Consider the following 12,720-nt stretch of genomic DNA (forward strand, 5'->3'; position numbering starts at 1 on the left):
AATTTCTGGATGGTGTGGATTTTAGACACTGAGGAAGTTTTTGATTGACATTAGGCTATTAGCTAGCTAGGCACATTTTAGGTTAGTTGTAATGTGCCTGAGAGAATATGAAGCTCAGCCCTGATTCTCCCCTGGGCTGATGGACCGTCTACTGCTCTACCCCATAAAATACCCAATATGGACTGCTGTGGCCCTTCTCTTTCTCAGAGTGGTTGTTACTATTAGTAATTCCTGTGCTCTTGGCCAGCTGAAGAGGCCAGAGTTAGGCAACCCGGCCAAACCCACAGGGGTAGAATGGCTGGAAGTCACACCGGTGAAAACATCAACAATGACCAGAGCAACCTGATGAAGCTTTGTAAATATGAAGCTATCTCACATGATACTAGATACATTGATCTTAATGATCTACCGATGTCATGATTCATTGAGCAGGTTGTTTGTTGCTATGGAACCATGACGTGCGTAGTACGTCGATTGGAGGGCCAAATTTCCCCGGAATAGTGTATTTTTCTTTTGCATCTGATACATGATATAAGCTAAATAATTACAACAGGGTTGAAAAATAAGAGCTTTTGTGTGACTCGCATAAAGCCGAGGCAACTTTCAGGGAAGATTTCACTCATGATGTTTAATGCGAGTGGGCAATTGCCATTTTAGAACTGAACTATTTTAGCCCATGATGAGATGGACTGAGAAGGAGATGCTCAGAGGTCGAGGCTCTACACAGCATTCCTCTGATATGCCCATATTTGGTGAAGAGCAGCGGGCTCCCAGTAACTAACAGGCTAGAGAAACAGAGAGAACAGTAGACCCCAAAACCACATGAAAATGCCAGATATGCCCCAGACCCAAACATTCCACATACACACAGCCTGCCACTACAAGTAATCATATCTAATGTAGCATAATGTAATTTTACTACATCAGACAGGATTGGACGTGTTGTACATTTGAGAGTAGGAGAGGGAGTAGGAGAGGGAGAAGGTGAGAGGCTGAGAAGGAGAGGGAGAAGGTGAGAGGCTGAGAAGGAGAGTAGGAGAGAGGTGAGAGGCTGAGAAGGAGTAGGAGAGGGAAGGTGAGAGACTGAGAAGGTGAGAGACTGAGAAGGAGAGCAGGAGAGACTGAGAAGGAGAGCAGGAGAGACTGAGAAGGAGAGAGACTGAGAAGGAGAGTAGGAGAGAGAGAGAAGGTGAGAGACTGAGAAGGAGAGTAGGAGAGAGAAGGTGAGAGACTGAGAAGGTGAGAGACTGAGAAGGTGAGAGACTGAGAAGGTGAGAGACTGAGAAGGTGAGAGACTGAGAAGGTGAGAGACTGAGAAGGAGAGAGACTGAGAAGGAGAGAGACTGAGAAGGAGAGTAGGAGAGAGAGAGCTAAATGACTTAAATGTAAATGTAAAGGGAGAGAAGGTGAGAGACTGAGTAGGAGAGGGAGAAGGTGAGAGACTGAGAAGGAGAGTAGAAGAAGAAGGTGAGAGACTGAGGAGAAGAGAAGGAGAGAGAGAAGGTGAGAGACTGAGGAGGAGAGTAGGAGAGCGAGAAGGTGAGAGACTGAGGAGGAGAGTAGGAGAGAGAGAAGGTGAGAGACTGAGAAGGAGAGTAGGAGAGAGAGAGAAGGTGAGAGACTGAGAAGGAGAGATGGTGAGAGACTGAGAAGGAGAGATGGTGAGAGACTGAGAAGGAGAGTAGGAGAGGGAGAAGGTGAGAGACTGAGAAGGTGAGTAGGAGAGAGAGATGGTGAGAGACTGAGAAGGTGAGTAGGAGAGGGAGAAGGTGAGAGACTGAGAAGGAGAGTAGAAGAGGGAGAAGGTGAGAGACTGAGGAGGAGAGTAGGAGAGAGAGAAGGTGAGAGACTGAGGAGGAGAGTAGGAGAGAGAGAAGGTGAGAGACAGGAGAGTAGGAGAGGGAGAACGTGAGTAGGAGAGAGAGCTGGTGAGAGACTGAGAAGGAGAGTAGAAGAGGGAGAAGGTGAGAGACTGAGAAGGAGAGTAGGAGAGGGAGAAGGTGAGAGACTGAGAAGGAAAGTAAGGAGAGGGAGAACGTGAGTAGGAGAGAGAGATGGTGAGAGACAGGAGTAGAAGAGGGAGAAGGTGAGAGACTGAGAAGGAGAGTAGAAGAGGGAGAAGGTGAGAGACTGAGAAGGAGAGTAGGAGAGGGAGAAGGTGAGTAGGAGAGAGAGAAGGTGAGAGACTGAGAAGGAGGCAAGAGAGACGGAATCTGAGAGACTGAAACGTGAAGGTTTGAGTGTTTCTCAAACACTGAGTCGTGGACCGACACCGGTCCCTGAGATGTTGCCGCTGACCAGTCCCTTGGGTAGTTGACTGACACCAGTTGGGCAGTTCTCAAATGCTAGTTTTAATCTAAGCGGACCTCCCAAGAAGGAGGACTACAGCTCTTCAGTCTCTGAGGAGAACCTGGGCCGGAGGGTCAATGACTGGGAGGATAGGGACAGGAAACGGGGTCATTCAGTTTTCTCCACAGCCTACATGGTTCTGTTTTGATGCAGCACAGAGTGAAGCGGCATGTCGAGGCACATGCCGTATAAAACAGCAGCTTGCTGCTTCCCATTCACCCCTGAGCAGAACAGGTGCTGGTTTCTTACACTACTTGCCACCGGTCCGGGCAATAAAACATCCCCAGAAAAATGTATCAATTATGGAGTGGGTGTGCTCTACCTAATTCTAATGCTGGCTCTGCGAGTCTCACTCTGACACCATTTTTGGAATGATATGATGAAGCCCAGTCATCAAATCATTTTGGCTGGCACTGGCAGATGGAGAAAGAAGTTGTACTTCATCAGCATTGAACTAGTGGGAATGCCCAATTTTCCCCTAAAATCTCAATACTCCCCTTGACAGTTTGTTCATTGTGAGGATAAAGACCTGCTCGATTAAAAATGTTTCCTAGATTTATTAGTAGTTTTATTGCCTCTTTGTGTGTCCTGTTCGTAGAAACTGTGAACTGAGTCAGAGAGACAGTCTGTGAGAAAGTTGTTAGCGATAATAATACCCCCCTGTGCAGCTAAATATAGCTGGCCCCATAGGAGGACAATGGGAGGATATGGGATTGGATCTGGAGTGGAGAAATCAAACCCACTACAACACATGGACTATCTCAAATGCCACCTTATTTCCCTATATAGTGCACTACATTTTATCCACAGTGCTCTGGTCAAAAGTAATGCACTATATAAGGAATAGGGTGGCATTTTGGAGAGAGAGGATGAATGGCAGTGTTGTCAGATGGAGGAGTCTTTGTGTCGATGCCAGTATCAGATCAGACGACGTATACATACTCAAAGAACACAGCCACTGGACTGGACTGGCCCCCTTTCTCTCGCTCTCTCTCTCGATGTGGGTTGGACATGCCCTGGCCTTAACCTGATCCTAGATCTGTAGCTATCTTCCCCCAACCCTAACCACAACCATTTGAGGGGAACAAGGGAAAAGTGTGTAATACCTTCATGCTCTCTCCTTCACAAAGATAGAAAGGTGCATCTTTTATGAGACAGATTCCCCTCCTACCCCCCTTTCCCTCTCTCCCCCCTCTCGCCGTACAGTAGACTAGCTTGCTCCAGTCTGTACTCTAAGTTTCTCTGAGTGTGACCCAGTGTAATTGCCATATTTGGAAGCCCTCATGGTTTACTGGCAGCTTGCATTAAAACAGGATCCATGTGAATGGCCTTAAAAGGAGCTAAGGAGAGAAACAGCACCTGTTTTACATCTGCAGCCAGAGTACAGTTCAGTCTGGGCCTGATAACAACAGTACAGGAATCTCACTGAACTAGAGACCATGCTGGGGTTCAGGGGGAATTCTAGACGGTAGAGGGGCAATAGGGAGTTTGGGAGAAACCGTGATAAATTGTGCCTTTCCAAAGGCAAACATGCATCTATATGCAGAATCACATGCGTTAGCAGTAGCACACGCGTACACACAAACGTATTTACTCCAGCCTCCCAGGGATGTCACCTCCTCCATTCACTCCACTGGACCTGAATGGATTTCCCCCGTTGTCCCGGCAACCCATCGATAACGGATACGTGACCTTATAGACCTTACAAGCATTTCGCTACACTCGCATTAACATCTGTTAACCATGTGTATTTGATAGTAGGGGCTGTATACGTGTGTCTGTGAGAAAGAGTGAAGGAAGGATGGAGGATGAAAAACAGACATTGTGATATCTATCCACCTGATATATAGCAGTTCCGGGTAGAAGTTTCCCTTAGGCTCAGACGGAGATCTAGGTCCCCGTGCCCCTTCAGCACTGTGGCTGTTGAAAGAGACTAATCAGACTAGTATACTTCCCAGTTTGCTACAAGGCAATCACTTCATCATTCTACTGATTGTTGTCCTGTTCTACTGGTATTTACCCTTGTATACAGTCTGTGTCATGTCAGGTTTGGCCGTTACTTGTGCCTGAATGTTGTTTCTCTGTTATTTCCCCTCTAGCCGAGCACGCTGCCCCAGGGCACGGTAAATATGAACCTGTGTGCTGACGTCATTGACGCAGAGCCCAAGACGGGCCAGAAGAACGCTCTCTGTATCATCACTCCTGAACAGGAGTACTTTATACGAGGGGAGAACAAAGAGATCATCAATGGGTAAACACGTGTGTGTGTGTGTGTGTGTGTGTGTGTGTGTGTGTGTGTGTGTGTGTGTGTGTGTGTGTGTGTGTGTGTGTGTGTGTGTGTGTGTGTGTGTGTGTGTGTGTGTGTGTGTGTGTGTGTGTGTGTGTGTGTGTGTTTACGTGTGTGTGTTTACGTGTGTGTGTGTGTGTTCTCTATGCCGTCACTATCATTCTGTTCTCGCTCTTTCCCAGGTGGACTGAACAGCTGGTGGTGTATCCCAGGACCAATAAGCAGAACCAGAAGAAGAAACGCAAGGTGGAGCCCACCACTTCTCAGGAACCAGGACCAGCAAAGGTGGCGGTGACGGGCTCAGGAATCCCCGAGGCGGGCTCAGAGAAGGTTCAAGACTCCAGCTCCATCATCTGGCAGGAGGAGCTGAGCCAGAGAGAGGCTGAGGGTGCGGCCGTGTGGCCTTCTGCTGACCTGCCCTTGCTGGGCTCACCACCACCCTCTACAGGTATGGAGGAACCACAGCACATCTAGCCCCATAGTCCTCATCTTTAGTGTAGTATATGAGTCCTTCTATAAACTAGGGTACCGGTGAGAATGGCCTACTCTGTACAACTTGTTAGAACTGTTGATAAATCAAATCCAATTTTATTTATATAGCCCTTCGTACATCAGCTGATATCTCAAAGTGCTGTACAGAAACCCAGCCTAAAACCCCAAACAGCAAGCAATGCAGGTGTAGAAGCACGGTGGCTAGGAAAAACTCCCTAGAAAGGCCAAAACCTAGGAAGAAACCTAGAGAGGAACCAGGCTATGTGGGGTGGCCAGTCCTCTTCTGGCTGTGCCGGGTGGAGATTATAACAGAACATGGCCAAGATGTTCAAATGTTCATAAATGACCAGCATGGTCGAATAATAATAAGGCAGAACAGTTGAAACTGGAGCAGCAGCACAGTCAGGTGGACTGGATAAGTCATTGATAATAACCTGCCACATATGTTAATGGCATTACATTAAGATATAAGGGGGGACATAGCTACAGTGCACTTCGTAATTATTGGTACAGTGAAGCATTTTTTAAATGTTGTTAGTCATTGTTTCATTTCAAATACAATGATGTTAAAGTGCAGAATGTCAGCTTTAATTTGAGGGTATTTTCATCCATATCGGGTGAACGGTCTAGAATTTTTTTTTGTATATAGTCCCCCTGCTTTAGGGGACCAAAAGTATTGGGATAAATTCACTTAAATGCATATTCAACTAGTAAACTTTTATATGATATAACGACAACTTACACTGCCATAAATGCAAGGACGGAAAAGTAATGTTTTAGGTCACACGATTTTGGACATCTGTCAAGACACCAACCATGATAATGGGTTAAGCATAGATTTTAAATCAACTCGTGAATTGTATTGAGTGCCCTCTGAAATGATTGGGGAACATTTGTTGGATGCATTTGCTGTTTGTTTTGGTTGTTTTTCCAGATAATTTTGTGCCCAATAGAAATGAATGCTAAATGATGTATTGTTTCATTTTGGAGTCACTTTTATTGTAAATTAGAATATATGTTTCTAAACACTTCTAAATTACTACTGTGAGTAGCATTTTTGAGTTGCTTGTATACTTCTATAGTTTAAGTCAGAAACTGTACAAATTGTTCGCAATTCACTCATTAATGTAAGCTTTCTGCCCATATCAGATATGTCTATGTCCTGAGAAATGTTTTTGTTGCTTACAACCTCATGGTAATCACATTAGCCTACGTTAGCTCTACCGTCCCACGGGGGGACACCGATCACGTAGAGGTGGAAAAGTACCTGAGAGTCCTTGAATTTGACTTGCCAATGTCTGTATGAACCCTGCTTAAAGAATGTATAGGTGGATTTAGGGGCCTATTTGCATATATTCCGCTAAGTATACATGTGGAACTACATAAAACCTTTTTTTTTTCTTCCCCAAACCATTTTGAAGTTATCCCAATGTCACACATTGGCCCCATTATTTATAGAAAGACCCATATATGGCAATCTGATAGGATTGTAATGGTGTTAGCAAGCTACACAGCTGTAAAATATTATAACATAATTTAGAGATGGTAAGAGTTTTCTACTGTTCTCATCTATCCTTCACCATCTTTGACCCTCCACCCCCTCCCTCTTCCAGGTGACTGTGGTTCCGTGGGTCGGGGCTCAGATGCCGGCTCAGTCAACGGTGACGAGGTGGACCGTAGCGGCCTCCCTCTCCACGGCTCAGTCCCGCTCCCCCACCACGACCTCCTGTCTCCCACGGGCTCCTGCTCCAGCCTGGGTGGGGTGCCCCGCTGCCTCTCCCCGGTCCCCAGTGACCCTTTCCCCTCCGGCAGCTCCCTGCTGTCCAACGGCTCCCACATCAGTGGCTCTGTTAGCTCGCTGGACTCTGACGCCAGCGGCAGCACGGTGACCAGCACAGAGAGCCACCCGGCGGGGCGGTTAGGGCTAAGCCACGGCGGGCACAATGATATGCCACGGTCCAGGAGGCTGGAGGCCGAGGCCAGGAAGGCAGAGAAGAGGAGTCGAGTGAGGAGTCCTGGTGAGGAGAAAGAGGCCGTGTTCAGTCCCGAAAGGAGGTCAGTCTAATGAGAATAAAAGAAGGTTCCAGACTTCAGTCACCGTTTCTTACCTAGGATATATTTATCAAGGTAAAGCCTTAGCTGTTAATCAGGTACTTGTATAGGCTGGTAAACCAGGTTAGTGAACTCTGCTGTCTGACTGCCAGGTTACAGACCAGCAGGCACTCTGGCCTGGAAGGACATCAGTAGAGATTCCAATGATGCAGCAACGCACACGGTCTCTGCTTCTAAACACACTTGCACAGATACACACACACAGCCTTGTGATGCACACACACCCCCAACGAAGCTGCGTCAAAACACACACCAAGAGGAAAAGGCTGTGTTTGGTGAAATCCAAACAGTGTGAAATCGATGAATCTCTGTGTTCCATAGTTCCGTTATACTTCTCATAGGAGTTATGTATGTACAGTTGATTCCCTGTCTTAGGTCAGTTAAGATCACCACTTTATTTTAAGAATGTGAAATGTCAGAATAATATTAGAGAATTATTTATTTCAGCTTTTATTTCTTTCATCACACTAGTGGGTCAGACGTTTACATATACTCAATTAGTTTTTCGTAGCATTACCTTTAAATTGTTTAACTTGGGTCAAACAAGTTGGGTGAATTTTGTCCCATTTCTCCTGACAGAGCTGGTGTAACTGAGTCAGGTTTGTAGGCCTCCTTGCTCGCACAAGCTTTTTCAGTTCTGCCCACAAATGTTCTATAGGATTGAGGTCAGGGCTTTGTGATGGCCATTCCAATACCTTGACTTTGTTGACCTTAAGCCATTTTGCCACAACTTTGGAAGTATGCTTGGGGTCATTGTCCATTTGCGACCATGTTTTAACTTCCTGACTGATGTCTTGAGATGTTGCTTCAATATATTCACATACTGTTCTTTCCTCATGATGCCATCTATTTTGTGAAGTGCACCAGTCCTTCCTGCAGTAAAGCACCCCCACAACATGATGCTGCCACCCCGTGCTTCAGGGATGGTGTTCTTCGGCTTGCAAGCATCCCCCCTTTTCCTCCAAACATAACGATGGTCATTATGGCCAAACAGTTCTATTTTTGTTTCATCAGACCAGAGGGCATTTCTCCAAAAAGTACGATCTTTGTCCCCATGTGCAGTTGCAAACCGTAGTCTGGCTTTTTTATAGTGGTTTTGGAGCAATGGCTTCTTCCTTGCTGAGCAGCCTTTCAGGTTATGTCGATATAGGACTTGTTTTATTGTGGATATAGATACCTTTGTACCTGTTTACTCCAGCATCTCCACAAGTTCCTTTGCTGTTGTTTTGTGATTGATTTGCACTTTTCGTACCAAAGTAAGTTAATCTCTAGGAGACAGAACGCGTCTCCTTCCTGAGTGGTATAATGGCTGTGTGGTCCCATGGTGTTTATGCTTACTATTGTTTGTACAGATGAACGTGGTACCTTCAGACATTTGAGAAATTGCTGCCAAGGATGAACCAGACTTGTGGTCGTCTATAATAGTTTTTCTGAAGTCTTTGCTGATTTCTTTTGATTTTCCCATGATGTCAAGCAAAGAATCACTGACTGTGAAGGTAGGCCTTGAAATACATCCACAGGTACACCTCCAATTGACTCAAATGGTGTCAATTAGCCTATACGAAGCTTCTAAAGCCATGACACAGTTTCTGGAATTTTCCAAGCTGTTTAAAAGCACAGTCAACTTAGTGTATGTAAAGTTCTGACCCACTGGAATTGTGATACAGTGAATTATAAGTGAAATAATCTGTCTGCAAACAATTTTTGCTAAAAATAAAATACAGAAATACTCATTATAAAAATTCAGAAAATATACAACTATTTTACATTGGTTTAAAGATGAACTTCTTGTGAATAGAACCACTGTGTCAGATTTAAAAAATGCTTTACGGCGAAAGCAGACCGTACGATTATTTGAGAACATCGCCCAGCAGACAAATCATTACAAACAGTAACTGGCCAAGTAGAAACGTTACACAAGTCAGAAATGGAGATAGAATTAATCCCTTTGATGATCTTCATATGGTGGCACTCTGAAGACATTCATTTATTCAATAAATGTTCCTTTTGTTCGATATAGTCTCTCTTTATATCCGAAAACCTTGTTCGCATTTTCTTCAGTAATCCACAGGCTCAAACGCAGTCACAACAGGCAGACAAAAAAGTAAAGTTCATATAAACATGTCAAACTATGTTTATATTCAATCCTCTGGTTGTTTTTAGCCTAAATAATCTATAATATTTCAACCGGACAATAACGTTGTCGATATAAAAGGTAAACAAGAAATGCACACTCTCGGTCGCGCGCATGAAAAAGCTCTGTGACACGGCTGGGTCCACTCATTCAGACTGCTCTTACGCCCTCATTTTTCAGAATACAAGCCTGAAACCATTTCTAAAGACTGTTGACATCTAGTGGAAGGCATAGGAACTGCAATTTGAGTCCTAGGTCAATGGATACTGTAATGACACCTATCTTCTGGGCCTGAGTAGAAAGCTGTTTAAGTTGGGTATGCTTTTCATCCAAAATTCCAAAGGCTGCCCCCTACCCTAGAGAAGTTAACAAGAAATGTGTGGAGTGGTTGAAAACAAGTTTTAATGACTCCAACCTTAGTGTTTATAAACTTCTGACTTCAACTGTAATAATTACCTTTCCCTGTGTTTTTCCCCCTGTGGTTTTTCAGCATAAACACACTGAATAAACAGGCTTTGTACTTTCCATTTGCCCATCATCCACTCCTGACTCTTCTAGGAAAGGGTCAAGAGGTTAAGCAGACACACCCACACCACACCCACCTCATCCCCTCATCCAAAACCAGGCCTGAGAGGAAGAGCTTAACGAGAGAGCAAGGAAGAGATCAGGAATGTCCAGTAGACTGATAAAAATTGGTCAATTTTGTTTCATTTCGGAACACTGCCATTCTGGACTCCAGCAGCCAACTAGCACTCTATTCCAGAGTTATTGCACACAAATACAAACACACACACACACACTGCCACTCTGCTCCTTCACTGGCTGGTGGGGTGCAAACAGTCATGTAACTGAAAATACCTCTCGTCCTCTCTTTCTCGCCATTTCTTCCTTTCTCTCTCTCCCACACTCGTTGCCTTGTAAGGAAGCCAGCTACCGCCGAGGATTCCCCTAATAAGGGCACAGTAAAAAAAGAAATATATATATATATATATTTCCAAGCGACTCTCGCTCCTCATAAACCGAGGGTAGAAAGGAAGACGTAAGGGAGAAATACGTCGAGGCTGCCGGTGTATCTATCGTTTCACTGCATGTCTGTGCTGTGTGTTTACAGAAGATGGAACAGAACGGTTGGGGTGACAGTCACAAGAGTATGAGCCTAAACTATCCTTCTCAAATTCATCATGTCTGTTACTCATGTTTCATGTAGCGGTGTATTGTAATGTTCACCTATAAATGTGAATTATGCAACGTTTACCCCCCCAACCACACACACACACACACACACACACACACACACACACACACACACACACACACACACACACACACACACACACACACACACACACACACACACACACACACACACACACACACACACACACACACACGCACAAGAAAACTACAGTATACAATAAAGTTAATCTATTTTCTCCACCTGAGAAGGAAGTCTTTTTTTTGCCATACCCAAAACCATTTTTTTTTTTAATCCACAAAAAAAAGTTAAACTAAAGGCCTCTGACCTCGAGCCTTCACCGCTGACCTTTAACCTTGTTCCATATGTGTTCTAGTCGATCTGGGGTGATAGAGAAGCTGGAGGCATTGGAGCTGGAGAATGCAGAGAGGATGGAAGTGGAGGAGGCTGGGAGGACTGGAGCCAGACGGGGCCGCAGCGAACACAGACGCTTCCACAAAGAGGTACAACTACAGCACTGTGTGTATGTGTGGTACAGAGACCCCCTTTAAACCCATTCAGTTGAACTTGATCTTAAAGAGGTAGGTCTAGGGCACAAATAATAATAATAATCAATCATTTTGCTCTTTATTTAACCATCTTACTTATAAAACCTTATTTGTTCATCCAAAATTGTGAATAACTCACCACAGATTAATGAGAAGGGTGTGCTTGAAAGGAGGCACAGAACTCTGCAATGTTGGGTTGTATTGGAGAGAAAGTCAGTCTTAAATAATTTTCCACACAGTCTGTGGCTGTATTTAGTTTTCATTCTAGTGAGGGCTGAGGATCCGCTCATGTAGTTACATCAGTGTCTTAACATCTCGATTTGCCAAGGCAGGATACTCTGAGCGCAGCCCAATTCAGAAATCTGGCAGTGGCTTCTGATTTAAATTCAATTTTCACAAAACTGCTTTTTGCAATTTCGATGATGCTCTCTTGTTCAGATATCGGTAAGTGGACTGGAGGCAGGGAATGAAAGGTATAATGAATCCAGTTGTTTGTGTCATCTGTTTCAGGAAAGTACCTGCGTAATTGCGCATCCAACTCACTCAGGTGCTTCGCTATATCACATTTGACATTGTCCGTAAGCTTGAGTTCATTTTCACACAAAAATCATACCATGATGGAAAGACCTGTGTGTTGTCCTTTTTAATGCAGACAGAGAGGAGCTCCAACTTCTTAATCATAGGCTCAATTTTGTCCCGCACATTGAATATAGTTGCGGAGAGTCCCTGTAATGCTTGATTGATCTTTCAGGCGAGAAAAAACATCACCAAGGTAGGCCAGTCGTGTGAGAAACTCGTCGTCAGACAAGTGCAAGTTATGTTCAGTAAAGAGAACTTGTCTCTCAATTTAAAAAAAAAACTGTGTCAATACTTTGTCCCTTGATAACCAGCGTACTTCTGTATGTTGTAAAAGTGTTACATGGTTGCTGCCCATATCATTGCATAGTGCAGAAAATACACGAGAGTTCTGGGGCCTTGCTTTAACAGTTAACCAATTTCACTGTAGTGTCCAATATGTCTTTCAAGCTGTCAGGCATTCCCTTGGTAGCAAGAGCCTTTCGGTGGATGCTACAGTGTACCCAAGTGGCGTCGGGAGCAACTGCTTGCATGCGCATTACCACTCCACTATGTCTCCCTGTCATGGCTTTTGCGCCATCAGTACAAATACCAGCACATCTTGACTACCAAAGTCCATTCGAGGTCACAAAGCTGTCCAGTACTTTAAAAATATATTGTCCTGTTTCCAGTGGTTTGCAGAAGAGGATGTCTTCCATAATTGACACCCCCCCCCCCCCTCCATAAACATAATGGACATATATCAGGAGCTGTGTCAGGCCCGCCTCGTCTGTTGACTCATCCAGCTGTAACGCGTAGAATTCACTGTCTTGTATGCGAAGCAGTAATTGTTTTAAAACATCTCCTGCCATGTCACTGATGTGTCGTGAAACAGTGTTGTTTGATGAAGGCATTGTCTGTATAGTTTTTGGGGGCCTTTCCCCCAGCATTGTTCCAGCCATATCCACGGCAGCAGGAATAATTAAGTCCTCCACAATAGTATGGGGCTTGCCTGTCCTAGCCACTCGGTAGCTCACCATATAAGACG

At 44.7% G+C, this 12,720-nt stretch overlaps 1 protein-coding gene across 4 annotated transcripts in view; it reads left to right on the plus strand.

Moving 5' to 3' along the window:
• The window catches only part of LOC124040125 (myosin phosphatase Rho interacting protein), a 67,913-nt gene that overhangs the window by 22,415 nt on the left and 32,778 nt on the right, over positions 1-12,720 (plus strand). For all 4 annotated transcript variants that reach the window (XM_046356993.1, XM_046356992.1, XM_046356991.1 and 1 more), the window contains exons 4-7: positions 4,449-4,600; positions 4,819-5,084; positions 6,742-7,183; positions 10,946-11,072. In XM_046356993.1, the coding sequence (XP_046212949.1) occupies positions 4,449-4,600; positions 4,819-5,084; positions 6,742-7,183; positions 10,946-11,072 (987 nt within the window). The remainder of the gene's footprint in view (positions 1-4,448; positions 4,601-4,818; positions 5,085-6,741; positions 7,184-10,945; positions 11,073-12,720) is intronic.

The sequence above is a fragment of the Oncorhynchus gorbuscha genome, linkage group LG07, assembly GCF_021184085.1.
Source record: "Oncorhynchus gorbuscha isolate QuinsamMale2020 ecotype Even-year linkage group LG07, OgorEven_v1.0, whole genome shotgun sequence".
In the NCBI taxonomy this organism is placed as follows: Eukaryota; Metazoa; Chordata; class Actinopteri; order Salmoniformes; family Salmonidae; genus Oncorhynchus; species Oncorhynchus gorbuscha.